This window comes from Hippoglossus hippoglossus, chromosome 10 (assembly GCF_009819705.1).
Source record: "Hippoglossus hippoglossus isolate fHipHip1 chromosome 10, fHipHip1.pri, whole genome shotgun sequence".
Taxonomy (NCBI): domain Eukaryota; kingdom Metazoa; phylum Chordata; class Actinopteri; order Pleuronectiformes; family Pleuronectidae; genus Hippoglossus; species Hippoglossus hippoglossus.
Window position 1 is genome coordinate 13,409,933 of NC_047160.1, and position 17,691 is coordinate 13,427,623.

General features: G+C 44.7%; 2 protein-coding genes across 3 annotated transcripts; one reads left to right on the forward strand and one right to left on the reverse strand.

Annotated features, from left to right (window-relative positions):
- Window positions 1-200: 200 nt before the first annotated feature.
- On the forward strand, window positions 201-13,801 carry si:ch211-168f7.5. 2 transcript variants are annotated; one of them, XM_034598137.1, is made up of 4 exons: window positions 201-896; window positions 8,567-8,786; window positions 9,733-9,978; window positions 10,400-13,801. In XM_034598137.1, exons 1-4 carry the CDS (start codon window positions 624-626, stop codon window positions 12,937-12,939), a joined length of 3,279 nt encoding a protein of 1,092 aa, XP_034454028.1. In that variant the 5' UTR covers window positions 201-623; the 3' UTR covers window positions 12,940-13,801. The 2 variants fall into 2 exon arrangements, with proteins under 2 accessions (XP_034454028.1, XP_034454029.1); XM_034598138.1 differs by having other exon boundaries at window positions 10,517-13,801.
- Window positions 13,802-13,879: 78 nt separating this feature from the next.
- ttc9c (tetratricopeptide repeat domain 9C) lies at window positions 13,880-17,429 on the reverse strand. The gene is made up of 4 exons (XM_034598140.1): window positions 17,296-17,429; window positions 16,098-16,467; window positions 15,670-15,852; window positions 13,880-14,426 (listed from the first exon to the last, which is right to left on the reverse strand). Exons 1-4 carry the CDS (start codon window positions 17,329-17,331, stop codon window positions 14,269-14,271), a joined length of 747 nt encoding a protein of 248 aa, XP_034454031.1. The 5' UTR covers window positions 17,332-17,429; the 3' UTR covers window positions 13,880-14,268.
- Between the last annotated feature and the right edge of the window lie 262 nt (window positions 17,430-17,691).

The window sequence follows — 17,691 nt, forward strand, 5'->3', positions numbered from 1 at the left end:
TCGATACACACAGTGAGATTAGATATAAAGTGAATAGAGTTTCTCTCCTGCTCTGAACTGTTTGTTCTCTGCTCCATGATCTTCAGGGATTTTTCTTCCCGAGCCTCCATTCGAAAAACTTCAGCGACCAATCAGCGTGCAGGACCGCAGCAGAGGCTCCTCCCCCCGCCGCCTGCTCCCACATGTAACGTGATCGCCTCCATCAGTCGCTCCGTGGTATTGTCTCACTCGCACCGGGAGACGCAGCGCACTGAGCCCGGCAACGTGGAGCCTCCACCGGAGCTGGGAAGTGACATTAGCGGGACTATGTCATCAGAAGCCCGGGGGACCAGGGTTGATGTGAGCCGCGGTTCGTTCATGGTCCTTCACGCTGGATTCATCGGTTCCAGGCTTGTTCCAGTCCGCGGGGCTGCGTGAAGCCGTGGCTGCATGGCACGTTACAGACGGTCGGGGTTGTGTTTTCACTAATGTCGTTAATTTGTGTGACCACCATGTTGCTGCTCCGCACCTGTGCTGCTCCACCTGAGGTTGGACCTTAGCCCGTTCACCCCTCTCCTCCATTCCATTCCACGGACGGTGGTCAGCGGTGCGCCCCCGCTCCGCCTGCCGGCACCTCGACGAGGATGGCCGGCCGCCGCAGCTGCGTGAACTCGCTCTGGTCGGGCACCGAGCGCGTCCGCATTGGCGAGCGCCTGAAAGCGACGCTTGCCGGGGTGCTGGAGCTGGAGCTGCTCAGGTGCAAACACCTGGAGATGGTGGAAGTCGCTCTGGAGGACCGAGCCTCCGCCGATGCTGCCGCCAACGACGAGGAGCGACGGCCGGAGGTGGAGGAGGGAACCCCGGAGTGCGCCGCCTCGGACGCCGAGCACGGCTCTGCCACATCCCGCCGGCAACAGGTCAGTCAGTCCGTGCGTCTGTCAGCTCGTAGCCCGGTTCTCCAGGCTACATAACGAGATTGTTAAATATGGAAGCCTGGGTGCCGGTGATCTGCCAACAAGCCGGTCCCTCTGCGGCTCGGTAGACAGATTTTATCGCTGCCTGGTGGCGCATGGCTGTGCCCAGAGCTGAATACCCAATTGGTTGAGATGGTGCCAGGGACCATCCGAGCATGCAGCCCGGTCATTACACACAGCGGCAGCGTGTGACCGTCACATGGAGCAAATGTCATTGAGGTCAGGGAACCAGGACCAGCTCCAGGCTGCCTGGCCCGGCGCCCTGCCTCAAGGTTACACAGGAGGATGGGATGGGACACAGCCTGCGTTGTAATCAAGTGTAGATACTAATACAACCACCCAGCAACCAGACACTGCTGCATTGTTTGGCTCTGGCCAGTAAGCTCTGCTCATCAGCTGGAAAGGTCACTTTGGCACCCGGTTTGAATTCAAAATGTGAAGCCGGGCTCTCATCTCCCGAGCTAAAAGTGCAGTTTTGATCTCTTTGCTGTGAAATCCTGGATGCCCCAGTGTGAGGGTGACCTTTAGTTAGATGTGTGATCCCAGGCTCACCAGTAAAAAGAAACCCATTTCCCAGCCTTGTCCTGAAATGGATATGCAGGTCTCTTTGTGATGAGAATGTGGGGAATGTGGGTTGTAATATAGGAGGACAGGATGTGAGCAGGTCCCATCCCGAGGCCTGGAGACCGAGACTGCAGTCGCTCCGCTCCATTATTACTGAACGTGAACTAAAATTGAACCTGTAAAGTCAACAAGATGCAAACTTAGAAAATACGGTATAGGACTGAATAGAGAAACTAGAATGGCGCTCAGTAGGGCACATGCCTCTGCCAAGACCCAACAGTCCCCTTATGAAACATTTAAATTCACTAGATCCAGATCGGCCATATTTGGATCTACACCAAATTTCACACACTCATAAATATCAGCCCCCTAAGTAAGATTTTGTTCATAAAGATCCATCAATTATTCTCTGGGAAATGGGTGAAAATGTCAAAAAACGTCCAGATCGTGCACTGGACCAGATCCAAAACATGATGGTTCTGCCCCGACCCGTACCACATCCTTCCAACAGGTTTTGTGAAAGTACGTCCAGCAGTTATAAGCATAATCCTGCTTACAGACAAACAAATGTAAACTAAAACATATTCTCCTGAGGAGAAGTAATACAGATATATAATGAAGCCTAAACCGGGCATTAGAAAGAAAACACTGAACCACAGGTGATTCATTATTTGATTGATTTAATAGAAAAACTGTTTTAGTTATCAGCCTTTAATTTATCAAAAAGGTAAGTTTCCTTTTTATATTATACTTTTAATATTCTCTATAGTTGTAATATGAGGATTTGTATCTATCTCTTGTGTGATAGTAAACTAAATATCTTTAGGTTTGGGATTTATTTATTTAATGAACCTTTGTCCTTTGGTGAAATCACCCGAAATAGTTTGACGTGGTTGTGTGACGTCATATCTCTGCAGGAATTAACTTTTTCCCCTGTAAAGTGAAAATTCAAGGTGATGCACCAAGAGTCTGTCTGTGGGTCGTTCCCAGATGATACACACCAGTGGCATGACAGCTTTGTGTTGTTCTAAGTGAGTTTCTCACGGCATGGATGAATCATGGATTTTTTTTCTTTCCACAGTCAACAACAATGTTTGTTGTGGGAACGGTTGGGTTTCTCTATAAAATTGAAAGGTTTCGACCTTACCATGAAAAAGTGCCTTGAGATGATGTGTGTTGTGATTTGACACAATACAAATAGAATTTTATAGAATCATTAAAGAGACCTTTCAAGCAGGCAGAGACTTCTTGGCACCGCTATAATGTGAGGATTTGCGGCAAAGACAAACGATTGAGGACAGCACCTTGCAGAAAATGATCCTCTTCCAGCATTACAGTCACTCATGAGCAGAAAGTAAAGACGCAGTGATATGCAGCGGGTTCAGAAACACGTTTTTCCTGTGGACTGAGCAGTTTGTTTCTCTGCATTGCAAACAGTGCAGAGAGCTGTAGTGGCGTGTGTGTTGTTTCTAATGAGTCAGTCTCTCTTGGATTATCTCTGGATCATTTCCAGATTGGCACGTTGTGTTCGTGATCTGGGAGTTTTCTGTGTGTTGCAATAAATGTTTGGCTCCATCAATAACATCTAATTGTAATCCACATGAAGCAACAGTTACTTTATCACGGTCACTTTGCACAGAGTGTTATTACACTGTGACTGTGTGTGCTCGATACCAATGAGTGGCATGAGTCAGCAGCCTGCAGCACATTAATGCATGTCCTGTTTTAGCCAACACCGCAGCCGAGGACGTTTTTGCAGGACAGTATATTTTATCTAGAGAGAACGACTTGAAATAGTAAAATCGATGTTCACCGGTGCAGGGACAGAAGTTGCGGTCCCATCTGAGCGAGGGCATCTGCATGGAAGTGTGGCTCATAACGTGCTGCCTTCCTCACCGCCCACCCACCAACGTCTCCACTGTAGTTCCCCCCCCTGGGTGCTGAGAGATCCTGTGGAGAGGCCGAGCAGCATTGCTCATTCTCACCTCTGAAGGGAGCTGCCGGTGTGGCCGAGCGAGGCTGGCAGTCTGCCCTTTGCCCCGTGCCGGCCTCCGCCAACACAAAAACACAACAAACACAAATACACAATACATAAATAAATACACAAATTGTTGTCTTTGTTGCACGCGTGACCACATCTAGATAAAACACTGCAGCAGTTCGAGAGAGAACATGTGAAAGTGGTTGGAAATCTGTTGTTTTTATTTACGGTTGGTTTCATCCACACACACATATTCATTTCACCTGAAATTTATTGAAAGTTGCTTTAAAAAAGCAGATTGCTCTGCTTTCAGAAATATAAACTATTTTGGAAGCTGAGAATTAGGTGACTCATAACATGATGCATTCTACTTTAACACCAGATTGTTTTGGAATTAAACACTTGAAATATGATTCAACTTTTAGCAGAGGGAGGGAGAGAGAGAGAGAGCAGAAGTCATCACTGTGCTGATCCATATTTGGCGTGTTGGGATTATGGCTGTGTGGCGTCATCTGTGATGGAAAAATGCAATTTATAATGACTCGTTCATGGTTTCAACCCTGTGATGGTTTCCAGCGTTTGTGAGGCATGCAGGTTTCAGGTTATCGGTATTGTTTGTTTGAAGAGAATGCATTTGATTTGCATATAATATATCATAACTACTTAAAGCTGGGGTTGGTAACGAGCGGAAAGCTGGCGAGAGCAGGCTACACTTTGAAATTATGCAAACGATACATCCTACCCCCATCTGCTCTCTCGTCAAAGCTACGTCCCAAAAACACATGAACGTGCACTGCCTGACAACTGGGAGAAGCCGACTCACTCGCTAACTTCTGGCTATCGTCTTTGCTTCAGTGGTGTATGGCTCTACAGCTTTTATAGACTCATGGGCCGGGGGCGCACCGGTAGGCAGGTGGACTAGAGACCGACAGGTACACCGACCAATCATTCCATTTGTACCGAATGATTGGTTGGTGTTTGTTACGGTCCTGCAAGTTCTATTGCATGGCAATACGGCTGTCAGCACGTGAAGAAGATATAACGTGTTTCAACAACTTGCACATCCTATCTTTTAAGTTTTCTCGATGGAGTCTGAGCGATGTCTGATTTCCAAATGATATATTTCGAATATATTGTATAAAGTCAAATAGGAGTTGAATTCTCAGTGTGTAATATGTTTATCAGCAACTATTCTTGCCTCAGAATGTGTGTCAAGGCCAAGTCGGTGAATTGCCACTCGGTGTTTAAAAATTCTCTTCACTGAATAAAACTCACAGAGGACAGGAGGGGCAAAAGTAGAAGAGCTTCTTATCATCCATTTTCTATACTGCTTATCCTTTGAGGGGTGTGGGGGGGGGGCCTGGAGCAAATCCCATTTGACATTGGGTGAAAGGCAGAGTGCACGATGGACAGTTCACCTGCCGATCACAAAATGCAGAGATAGACAATCATTCGCACTCACATTGACGCAAATGGTCAATTTGGAGTTAGAAGAGCTTCTTATAATTCACATATAATAAAGCTGCAACAATTAGTCAGTTGTTTGATGGATAGAAAATGTATTGGCAAGTATTTTGATAATCTTATTAGTTCCTCAAAGTGATGAGACATGTGTGTGTGTGTGTGTGTGTGTGTGTGTGTGTGTGTGTGTGTGTGTGTGTGTGTGTGTGTGTGTGTGTGTGTGTGTGTGTGTGTGTGTGTGTTTACTGAGGCAGCCTGTCTTCAAATTAGGTTTAGTCTTGGAAAGCATCATCTTACATGGGGAGTCATTACCTTGACTTGTGGAGTGACAAAGCTTTTGTCTGTGTTTTTTTTTTTTTAGCCTCAGGATCCTTCTGATCTCACCGAAAGAAGAAAAAAAAAAGTCTGCAGCATTGACGCTTTGGAAGATCCACCTGAATGTTTGGGCAAAGGTGGAGAGCATCAATTCATGGTGATGGAGCTTGAGATGCACCAAGTGGGCTGATCAAATTTCAATAGCACATTAATAATGCATGAAACAATAAATACCATGCTGTGTAGAACGAGCAAGTGCTTCTCACCAAACACTCGCTCCATCCTACGCTGTCCGACCAAATTATTCTGCCTCAACATGGCAACCGCTGCGATTCGTCTCGCTGTAGTGACATAACGCCCTTAATCGGAGGTGCTCTGTTGTGGAGCCGCCATCACTCTTTCATTATTATCCAATCGACCCATACATATTGTTAAGGAGAGGCTGTGCTTCCCCCTCACATGAAGGGATATCATATTACAGACCCCCACCTTCCTGTCTGTCACCCACCTATGATTTGGTTATGCACTGGTCTGTGTGTGTGTAACATTATACCCCCTAATGTGCTGTGCGCATTAATGCTGTTTACAGATAAAATAAAGATGTAGAAAAAGGGATGAAGGGTTCATTCATATATTTAATCATCTTTTGTGTTTCAAAGGAGTTTTTGCCTTATTGTTAGTGGTAAATATTAACTATACAAGTACTGAGGTATATTAGTTTAGTTAGCATTTTCTTTTGCTTTATGCTTCCTCTCCACATTTCAGATGGACATATTGTGACTTTTTCTCCACGACTTATAGTTACTAGTTTCTTTTCACTGGACTCTGTGTAACATTATACCCTCTAATGTGCATTATACTGTTACAGATATCATAGACAATTAGAGGTTTGTGTCAGAAAAAAGGGTCGGGAGATATTTCTTCCAGATGTTTGCACACTCAAGGGACTTTAGAAATGGTTAGTTCATATCTTTAAATCAACATAATTTAAGAAATGATGGGGGAAACTAAAGTTGAGGCCTACACAAGTGCAGAATGACAAATATGCAGACTTTTGTGGCAGTAGGAAGAGGAATCTAAAAGTGGGATTCATAGCAGCAGAACAGACGATAGAAATAAATGTGAGCGAGAGTCAAAACAAGACTGGATTGGTACGAGTTCAGGCTCAGGATGAGTTAAATATTTCTGCCGGGCCTGTTGTGCTGCGGTGGTTCTGTGTGGGAGGAGAAGCGAGCGAGAGTTGGAGAGCGAGCAGCTGTAGCTATGGTGAGCAGGGGGCGGCTGGCTCGAAGGATATTACAGAAGTGGTGGGAGGGGGATTATTTGTCAAGGGGAGTGTGGGGGAGGTGGGGGTCCTTCAAGATGCCCTTCTCTCTCACCCGGCAACCGCTCACCCAAATGTCCCTCCCTCCCTCCCAGCCCTTACCGCCTTCACTTAGTCAGTGACTCACTCTTACTTCACAGTCTCTTTTTTCGTCCCTTGCGCTCGTTTTTGGTCACCCACTGAGGCTTCATCACAGAAAAATACAAATTAAAAAGGAAAAGAGGGTACAGGAGTGAGGGGAAGGCTCCTAATCTTCCAGAGTTGAGATAAGCCTGAGACAAGTCAAAGTCTACAACTCTTCCTCCCACTTCTCTTCCTTCCCCCTTCCCTTCTGCCGCCCCGGCTGCTCTTTGTTACGTCATCTGTCTCCCTCCCATTATCCCCTGAATCCCCCTCCTCTCCCCCAGCCGTGACTCACTACCTGTTTTGTTTCCGCAGTAACAAGAGGATTGATCAGTGCCACTCACAGTGTCTCTGTTGTCTGGACCCCATCAGTCTAATGCAGGGGCTCTTGCCGTCCTGCCGGGGTGGGTCAGGGGATTTAGAGGATGACTGGAGGAGGAGGTGGGGAGAGGGGTTACTCTAACAAGCCTTTGTTAATCTGGGAAATTGAGGCACATTGCTAACCTGGTGAAGTGATTGTTGTTATTGTGTGTGGGACCTCTTTCCTGACGGTTCCGGTAAGCGTGGAGGGACGTCACCGGTGTGGGTCTGGTAAATGATGCCATGGGGCACACCACGCTCCATGTCCTTTCACACGGGTCTAATTGTGTCTCTCCAAGAAGCTGTGGCCTTATTGTCTGTGGTGAAAAGTAACTAAACGTACATTTAATGTTGTGGCCTTTTCTCTACTACTTCTATTTAATACCCATTAGTTTAAACTTAGAAAATATAATATTGATATTTTGGGAGATTTTCCTCTACTTTCACTTTTGGAGATGGTTTGATTTGTTATCATGTGACTTAAGTTATGGGATTTTAGCAATTAGATAACATGTGGTTATATAAGCATGGTGGTCTCCCTGTTCAACATGTAGATCGTTTTTATGTGATTTTGCACCAATTTATCACACTATTCTGATTTGAAACATATTGTCAAAATTATCCCAGAGATATTCAGAACATTACCTACAATAATGTCTGCCCTAGTGCTGATACCAGTATTGCACAGTAATAAATGACATATATATAGGCTGGTATATATTAAAAAATTCAATTGTCAATGATTGATTGGCAAACATCATGACAAAGAAATATAATTGAGGCTTGATGTTTTACAGTTTAACCACAAACTTTATTTGAAATAACTATAAATTCAAGGAAACACAAATACAGCCAAATATATAAAATTTGAAAGTAGTAAAAAAGGTTAAGTAACGTACAAATGTAAAATGCAAACAAATCCACCTGTTGTCTGCTTTGTTTTTTCCCAAAATAGGTTGTCATATCAGCGCATATTGTCAAACAAACGCTGTTTAACGCTTATATCAACTGATATCATCGGCCAACTGATAAATCAGTCGAGTTCTAACATTTGTGTACATCACCCTGATTTTTATGAGATAAATTAAGAGATGGAAAGTACTGTCACAAGTGCAGCCACTTTCATTATGAGATCATTTATATGCTCGTTAAAGTGAAAATCTTCCACGGGGATGAAATTTCATTTTGGCCAAGAAGCCCTGTAATGTGTGTCAGAGTGTGTGATTCCTGTCGTTAAACCTACTGCACTAAATGTGACCAAATGTCAAACTATATTACAATTGTTACTGTAATATTTTTTTATGGCTCTAATATCTTAAATGGTTCTGGACCTTATTTGATAGTTTTTTTTCCTTTTCAGATAAATATGTTGTATATACTGTACATGAAGTCATGTCACACAATTTGGATATTTTGGTGAAAGATACTGTAATATAAAATGTTGTCAGTGCTGCCCAGTCATGACGTATCACATTCTTTTTCCAGGCTCCTTCTCCTTCTGATATAACGGTATTGCCCTGTCAGAGCAGCCCAGAAGACTGCGGCAGTAATTCAGCAGATGGGACAGTCCACTCCTCATCTGCAAGGGGAAGTAATTCACGCTGGTCCACTCTGTCCTGGGACGCTCCCTCTGACCTGCTCTCTCCCCCAACACCAGACCCCAGTGGTGTGGTCCACCTGGACAGTGACTCCAGACCTAGTTCAGGTAAAAAATGTTTGTTCAGGGGCCAAAAACGGTTGGACAGGGTGTGATAACAACCCTGAGCTATATGATAACCAACAGAGTGTGAAACCTTCTGTTGAGACACACACGCACCCTGTGTAAGAGAAGTCCCATTAAACATTAACAACTCTCTTTATACTTTTGTTTACTTGCACTCTTTGTGACTTGGCACTGACTCATTCAGCTTCTTTCTCGCTGTCAACTTTTCAGCCTGTGTTGCCAAACTCTTATCCAGTCTCATTGTAACTTGGGTCCATATGTCTCAACACCCAACACAGACATTTCTCTCTCTGCTGTGCACTCATACGATCCGTCTTTTTTATTTTATTATCTTGACTTTCTTTTAGGGTCTACCTAAAAAGTTATCAAGAACCTAAAAACACGAAATCCAATATTTCAGAATTTTTTGTTTTGCAGTTGTTTTCATAGGTTAAAATGTGTTATTCTTACAAATCTAAAAAATTTTTAAACTCAGATATCTTTGCAACTACCAACATTGGAGGTAGTTACAGTGGATCCTGCACTTTGGTGTCTTTCTCCTGGAATTGATGTTAGTAAAGTTTTAGTTTCTGTAGATGATGTCATTATTTGGCAAGGTTATACTGGCCTCACCAACTCCCCCATTTCTTTTTATACACGTCCAAACTAAACACTGTCTGTACCGACAACATTCCTCTCAGTAAAGACCCACCAGACAGAACAGATAGTTTAAAACTTAGTTACCTTGACAACAGAGGCCCATGTGAACAGCCCACATGAAAAAATAGCAATCCACCAAGGACTGAGTACAATTCCTAATTTAGAGATTCTTTAATGATAACGCAAATAAACAACCAAAGAGGTCAGCACATCATTAGTGTCTATATGAGAAATTTGGAAAAATTATTGGATGTTCTCACTTAATAAATTTTCCTCCCTTTTCGTCAAGGTTTCTATTCAGTGAGCGGGAGCTCTCTGTCAGACTCTTGCTACTCTGTGTCCAGTGATGCCGCTCAGGGAGGACCAGCGCCACCAGTGCCACCGACCAGACCTCTGACACTGTGGGAGCAGCTTCCTCCATCCACAGGCAACACTGACATCCTGTGGTCAGAAGGTGCCGCGCAGAAGCAGGAGCAGCCTGCACTGCAAAAAAGCCAGGGAGATGGAGAACCCTCAGAAACGACCCCGGTCTCAGGTGAGCCTTGTCTTTTAAATCCTTTTAAATAACTACAATTTTCAGTACACGGCTGAAGCTGGTTCGTAAAGAACAAGAGAAGACAGTTCAAAGCAGTGGAAGTCTTATGTATGGGAGTAGCTGGATATGTATTTAGGGAATCCCATCCATCCATTATCTGCACCTCTTATTCAGTAACGTTGTGGGGTGTTGGCTGACACGCAGACAAACAACCATCCACTTTCCCATTCATACCTACGGTCAATTCATAGTCTCCAATTAACCCAACCCCAATCTGCATGTCTTTGGACTGTGGGAGAAAACCAGAAACCCTGCAGAAAACCCATGCAGACAGAAGGACAACAACTAGGTTTATTATTTATTAAGATGATAATTTAAAATAAAAATAATATCTGAAATGTCCTTCTCTTGTCTCTTACAGGACCAAGTGACCTTGAAGCGACTGGTCTGAGCTTTCTGTCTGACCTCTGCTCAGGACTCAGCTATTCCTTGATTGTTTCCCTCCTCCCACTTCTTGACCCTGTTTCCTCTTCTTCAGCCTCCTCCCTTCATCTGAAGCCCCAGCTGGACCCTCGTTACTGCACTGACCTGGTGTCCCGTCGGAACAAAGAGGTTTACCCCTACCCCAGCCCCCTGCATGCTGTCGCCCTCCAGAGCCCCCTCTTCACATCCCAGAGCCAGGAGCAATCCTCCTCTCTGAATCCGGAGATGACCCAACTTGATGAACCACTGGAGTCCAACACTGACCCAGCTCTGCCTCAGCAGACCGCCGCCCTGGCCTCCGTCACCCAGCTGGAGCAGTACATCTCTCGCCTGGCTCATCAGTACCACGGTCGGGTCACCTCCTCCACCTCTGACCTCTCCTCAGCTGCCACCGCTGGTCCGGTCATACACAGGGGCCTTTGCACTCCTGGTAAAATTCATGGTTCCACCCTGTCTCTTTCTGCTTTTGAGAGCCGCAGTACAACGTCCACAATCCCAGGAGGCAGCATCACTCCGTGTAAGTCACTGTTGGGAAACTCAGCCAGAGTGGGCCTCAGCTCTGCTGGGAAAAAGGCCACCAGGAACTCAATTAACCTGGGTAACCTTCCTTCAGCAACTGGAGAGGACTTGAATATAAATCTGCATCTCAACCTTAACTTGAACCTGGCCACCGGTTTAAATTCTGGCCGAGTACCCGTGGACAATTCCAAAAATGGCAGTTGTGGAGTGTTGAGAGCTGACTTTACTACAGCTCCCACTGCCTCCACTTCATCGCTCTCCTCTGTTACACCCGCCCCAGCACTAAGAGCTCGCCCTCGCATTTCAACTTGTCCGAGCAGCCTGAGTCACCGCAGCTCCCTGGAGGTCACTTCAGCGTCTGGACCCAGTTCGGGATATGGGTCGTCATCCTTCTGTCGCTCATTAGACTGGAGCAGTGGTGCTCCACCCGAGGCTGGACCATCAATGTTTGGTACAAATGCTGCATCAGCTCCTGGGTCTCAGCGTAGCAGCTTGATCCAAGAGTCCAGCTCCAGTCCCAAGTTAAGCGAAGACTCCGCCATGGTGGAAGAGATCTCCCGCCTCTCTGGCCTGTCCAGGGCTGTGGTGGTTGGACTGATGGAACAAGGTGTGGAGCTTGATATTGAATGCTTCCAAACAGATACTGCAGGAGACGTGAAGGGTCACAGTAAATCTCACCTGACGTCCCAGGCAGATCAGTCGCATGACTATACTAGACAGAACAACCTGAATCCCCAGAGACCGATACAGCTCTCCCTCAGTGTCACCCATTCACCTCAGTCTCAGTCGAGTCTCACCCCTCCTCTCTCACACTCCAGCAGCCCCATACACCCTTACCAGTCCATCCACATTCCCTCTCCCCACTACTCCTCACACTGCCACTACCAGCAGATCCCTTCCCCATCCGACCTTCCCTCTTCCACAGCCTCCTCCCCTGCCTCCCGCCCCACTACCAGGGGTCGCTCCCCTCCCCGGCCTCTCCAGCCCTCCCCCTTGGGTGGCACCCCACTCTCTGTTTTCCGTCGGGACGCACCCTTCCAGTGCTCCCTGCCCCACACCAATACGAGGACTTCTCCTTCAGAGCACAGCAGCAATCAAACACGAAGTGGATCACTTCGGCATAGTGGTGGAGGAAGTGGAGGTAGTGGTGGGTGGAAGAGGGCAGAGGGAGATGGGCTTTACAGAGGAAAGCATTCCTCTCATAAGTTGATCAGGGCAGCCACAGTAAGCAGCTACGCCAAGAGAGAGGACTACAGCTCTGTTTGGGGTGAGGAGGAGGAAAAGGAGCAAACAGCTGCTCAGACACCAAGAAAGACATCCAACAAACTCTGGAGGGGTTTTGAAGGACGCCTCTGGGGCAAAGAGTCAGACAAAACCAGGGAGGAGATGGACAGAGCTGAGTACGGCTACGGATGGAGGAGGAACAGCATTGGAAGCTGGAGAAGGGAGAACCGTAAGGCAAAGGCTTCATCCAGCAGGAACGACAAGAGGCCAAAAGTAGACAACTCACCCATGTTCTCAAAGAAGAGGGGGAAAGAAGACGGGGAGAGATGCAGCTCCAGCCTCAGGCTTTCCAGAAGGGCTTTGTTCAGGAGTGAGTCCCAAGGTTTGCTGGTGCCTCGTAATCACGGTGAGGAGCCCGTGAAGCGTCCACACTGGGTCTCCTCATTAGACGTGGGACAAGGGGGCATGGGCCACAGAGACGAAGGGATCCGACTGCTGAGAGAAAAGGAGGTCGACAAACGCCTGTCCTCCACTGCCAGCCTCTTTAACCTTTCTCGCTCTCAGAGCCTAGAGGGCAGCAGCCACTCGCTCTCCCCTCTCTCCTCCCCTTCCTTTTCTCCATCCCCTCCTCCAAGCATGCCCCTCCAGCGCTCTCGGTCACTGAGGGACTTGGGGAGGAGAGTGTTTGGCTCCATGAGGTCTCTGAGTCTCAAACGGAAGCCATCCAAGAAATGACATTTGTACAATAAATAATTATGACAGTAGATGATTCTTCCATGTGTTGTGCTCAAACCACCAGTGATGGCTGCCATTGCATTCCATGTAAAAGGAAGCTCCATCATGTTTAGTCTTCAAACTTCAATGTTTGTAATTAATTATACAGATTAAGTGGTTCTGTAATAAAAATATATGCCGGTCCTTTCATTCACCACCATGATGGAAGTCACTCTCAGGCACATAAGAGTCTGTATTACGTGCTGATATTGTTCTTGGTTCACAGCATTGATTCCAGTGAAGTTTTTGTACATTTTTATTGACAAAGCCATTTTAATAGCCACCAAAAAAGCTACAAAATGGATTGGTCCCATGGCCAACAAAGAAATGTCAGTGATGAAAACTTTCTGTATATGTGAAGAATTCTTTGTAGGTGATGCAAAGAACTACAAACCTCTATCATGTGTATGCTGGCTAAAAGGATTTGACATTTCAACAGTAACAATATTCTGGGATTTGTTTGTGCTTTAATAGTAGCCTCATGAAAAGAATATTTAATATGAACTCATATCAGCTCCAGTACATATGCTTAAATCCCCTATAACCATGAGTATGAATGTGTATGTGTACACTCCCCCTCTGCATGCTGCTCTGTGACTTGTTCATTGTTCAAAGCTATTGTGAGAACGTGATATTCCTCTTTGTCTATAGGTATAATTCCCTCTGAAGTACAATCATATTGGCCAGACAAAGACCAAAACCAAGCAAATACTCTTTAACTTGATATTGTGCTCAGGATTTTCAAATAAATATTGAATGATTCAAAATACTCATGAGTTATTTGAGACAAAATGTGGCTTCTTATGGCTTATGATTAATAAAATATCATTAAAATCTGTGCTGTCCCTGAAATCCACCTACATTATATGTTCGGGGAAAAAAAGACAACCAAGCTTGGACATAATTTATAAAAAAATATTTTACTTGGAAAATTAACATTCACACAACTGACCAGACAATTGCGATCATGACTCACTATCAGAACACTGAGTAGTACATGAAGAGTCTCACGTTTCTGTGAAATATCCAAACTCGCTCTTTTGGGGAAAAAAAGGTCTGTTTCCATGTTGCTAGGAAACTAACATTCCTGTCCTTTCTATTTTCAGCAGTGACATCTTTACTTTCATACAGACCAGTATTCTGTATAACGTCACTGTGTTACTGAGCTCACCTCAAATATCTAGGAGATTCAGTAGAACTAGTGTTTTAGGACATGTGATCATTCTCCAGTTGGTTTGTGATCAGCAGTCTTTCTAAGGTTGAGTTGTTTGTCACGGGTTGGCTGTCCGACTAAACTCCGTCCCCAGCTCCGTTGGTTTGGTTAACCCCTTCTTCGGAGCTGCTCTTCAGACCAGAGGAAAACATGCCTCGATACATGGCCTTCTCTTTTTGTAGCTCCCGATTCAGTTTCTCCTCAGCCCTGTGCAGCTGCTTCTTCACATTAGCATCTGAGACAGAAAAAACATTTGGGAGAAGGTTTAGAGAGAGGATCAGCAGGATTGTGTGAGAGGTGTTAAATGATCAATTAAATGAATGGATTTGATTTACAAAGCAATTACTTTATAGAGCTAAATGTCCTTGAGTGAAAATCAAGGACATGGAAAAACTTAATGAACTGACAGCGATGAATTAGTGCAGTGAATTTATTACAGTTTGCATTGAATTTGATCATTTTCAGCTCCGACTTTGCAGAGCCTCAAATATTCTGTCCGCAAGACCGCTAACGCAGACATTTCAAGTTCTAACACTTTTGTTTAATGGGTGAAATACTGATAGGCTGACTTTAGCCCCTTTTCCACTGATAGAAAAACCCAGTAACCCCCCCAACATCTGGCTTTTGTCTGCAATGGTAACGGATTAACTCCCGGGTCAAATGACTGCAGTAGACACAGGTTTTAATCGGCTCTGGCTCCTATCGGCAGTGATGGAAACGTGACATCTGGCAGAATACATTTATTTGGCAAGACAGCAAGGCGAGGGAGCTCCTCAGTTTATGGGGCCTTTGTGACATCGAACATTTAATTGGATTTTTGTGTAAAAGAGGCATTTGTTACTTTTGACAGAGCTGACCTGGTTGTTTCCCCCTTTTCCAGTATTTATACTGAGCCACACACACTTAAGAGAGTGGTATTTATCTTCTCAGCTCACCCTTGGCAAGAAAGAAAAGCATATTCTCCTATTTCTTTAATGCAGGGCTTCAGAGTGCTACTTCTATCTGTACTCCTCTGCAACCTTAAAACATACAGGTAATTAAAAGCGAAGATATCTATTGGGGTTTTTTGTTGAGAAAAATGCTGCGGTGCTGGTTACAAATGTCCCAGCCCTTAAAGGCCCAGCCCAGACCCAACATCAGTGGCGGAGTTGACTTCTCCACCACCTGTCTCCTCTCTCCCTCGAATGATCCGCGGTGCAAGTAATCAGATTGTTTAATTTGTTTAATTTACACTCTCTGAGTAAAATGAGTAAAATCTAAAAGTAACTGGTTACTAAAGTAGTCAACATACAAAAAAGGCTAAAATAGCCAAAGAATGGCTTGTCCAATTATCATGGCAAAGATATGGCATAACACTTAAAACATATCACTGTGGTGCCAAAAGGCAAAATTGATTTAAAAAATAATATTTCAAGAATTTTTTATTTTAAGACACCAGCCTGCTGTGGATGATTCCGATGTGCTGGCTCTTTTCTTACCATTAGGTTGTTCTCTGCCGGCCTGGATGAGATACTGTTTGGCCATCACTGCATCTCCCATCTCCAGAGTGGCTACTCCTGCCCTGTACAGTGCTTTGACATTGCCTGGTCGCCACTGCAGCACCCGCAGGCTGTACTCCTGCACACGAGCAAAGTCAACACTCTCTCTCTGCAGCAAACAGGCTGAAAAAGATAGATACGTACATACAAGTATATAAAATATAAGACTATATACTACTGTACTAAACTGCAGAGTAGAAATGATACGAAAGACTCCTTACAAAACTAGTAACTACAGGAAACTACTTCCTTATTATGAGAAGCTACCACAAACAATATGAGATCGATTATGTGAAATAGCAGTATTTCCACTTGAGTTGGATATTCTAGTGCTCTTTCCACTTTGCAAGTTATGAAGTTTTATCTACCAGCTAAGTTGTTGTAGCAGTCCACTTGCGTGTTTCTCAGTAAAGTATCCTGTTCTGGTGTGAGAGCAGGTGTCTTGGGTCCAAAATCTTTGACGCGAGCCATCACGTCAGAGTCGAGGCCTCGGAGGATCAGGAGTGCGCGGTGATAACGGCCGATGGCCGAACGAATGTTCTTCTCCCTGTAGAAAGCATTTCCTTCTGTTTTCATTTGGCCAGCTTCCTCTAGCAAAGACCAAGTCGGCTTTGTCGAAGTCTGCTTGTGTCCAGAAACGCCTGGTTCCTCTGCTGCAGCAGCTGCAGCAGCTGCAGCCCCCTGCACATCTGAACACTCCTTCTCTGCTGCCTTCATTTCCGCAGTGGAGCTCATTAGCTGGTAAAATAAGAAACTTAATGTAAATGCATGCGTTATGATGCCATTGAAGAGCTTTATGTACAGATATAATTTTAAGTTCCTGTTACATGCTCTAGATTGACATTATAGCTGCAATCCCGATATAAAATATTGATACTGAAGTCAAGTGGATTGACATAAAAAATGGTTTCATCTCATGTTGGATTTCCTTCTGGACACATGAATACATGCAATATTTACATCTCTGCAACTACAACTGATGACATTTCAAAAAATGTATGCATTTTACCTGATAATTAAAGAAATAGTCATAATGTATTCACCACATAATTCATGATATTTTCTCTCCATCTCATAGTGGTACATAAACTGCTTTTAACAATAAAAACTCCACGTGTGTGTGTTACGTAACTGTGTGTGAGAGATTTTCATTAAAACATCAATGTGACACTTAGATTCCTATTTAAAAACAGATCTAATTACTAAAGAGACACCACACAACTCACTGAAGTTGATAATACTGACTTGTGTTAAACAACCGTAAACACCTCCACTGTTCTCATTGGGTGTCTGTAACCTGTGTGAATGTGAGGCATGTTTAAGATAGCACCCTGTTAGTTTCTATGGTTACGCTGCAGGCTATTGTAGCACATGTTGTAATTAGCATTAGCAACATTTTAACGAACTCAGCCGCACGTTGTGTACATGAGACCGTTAATGGTGTGAAGCTAACCGAGCTAACTGTTACCGAGGCTAACACGAGCGAACTTCCCTTTAGCTCGGTCCAGGACGTGGACACATTCTAACGGTTCAGTACATTGAAATGTTTGTTGTGCATGAACTCACCTTACACGTGGAAGATAATCGACCATCAGCGAACATCTACTTTCCCCAGTTGACAACCATCCTGCTGCTGCTGCCGCTCACTTCCTTGTTTTTCTGACAACGTCATCGACGTGCAGCGTTACTGCCCCCGCAAGGCCGGACATGGAACTACACCTGTGAGGTGAATCAAATGCTTCACAATATTGAGGAGATTATGTTTCAATCACTGTCTGATTTGCAATAGTTCTCCTGTTATGTATTTAATATTATATGGCACATTTAATGGGTTTGCTGGTTACAGTTGGTGGAAATGTTTGAGTTTCACTTTTACAAATGTTATCAATGCCCTTAGATAATTAAGGAAACTGTATGAATAAAGTTAATACATTTTTGGTAGTAATTTTTTGAACAAATCTT

Coding starts and splice junctions, on each gene's coding strand:
- si:ch211-168f7.5 (XM_034598137.1), top strand. CDS start 624: ATGGCCGGCCGCCGCAGCTGCGTGAACTCGCTCTGGTCGGGCACCGAG. Junction 897..8,566: donor CCACATCCCGCCGGCAACAG/GTCAGTCAGTCC, acceptor TTCTTTTTCCAG/GCTCCTTCTCCTTCTGATAT. Junction 8,787..9,732: donor TGACTCCAGACCTAGTTCAG/GTAAAAAATGTT, acceptor CTTTTCGTCAAG/GTTTCTATTCAGTGAGCGGG.
- ttc9c (XM_034598140.1), bottom strand. CDS start 17,331: ATGTTCGCTGATGGTCGATTATCTTCCACGTGTAAG. Junction 16,468..17,295: donor GATTATCTTCCACGTGTAAG/GTGAGTTCATGC, acceptor TTATTTTACCAG/CTAATGAGCTCCACTGCGGA. Junction 15,853..16,097: donor CTGCTACAACAACTTAGCTG/GTAGATAAAACT, acceptor TATCTTTTTCAG/CCTGTTTGCTGCAGAGAGAG.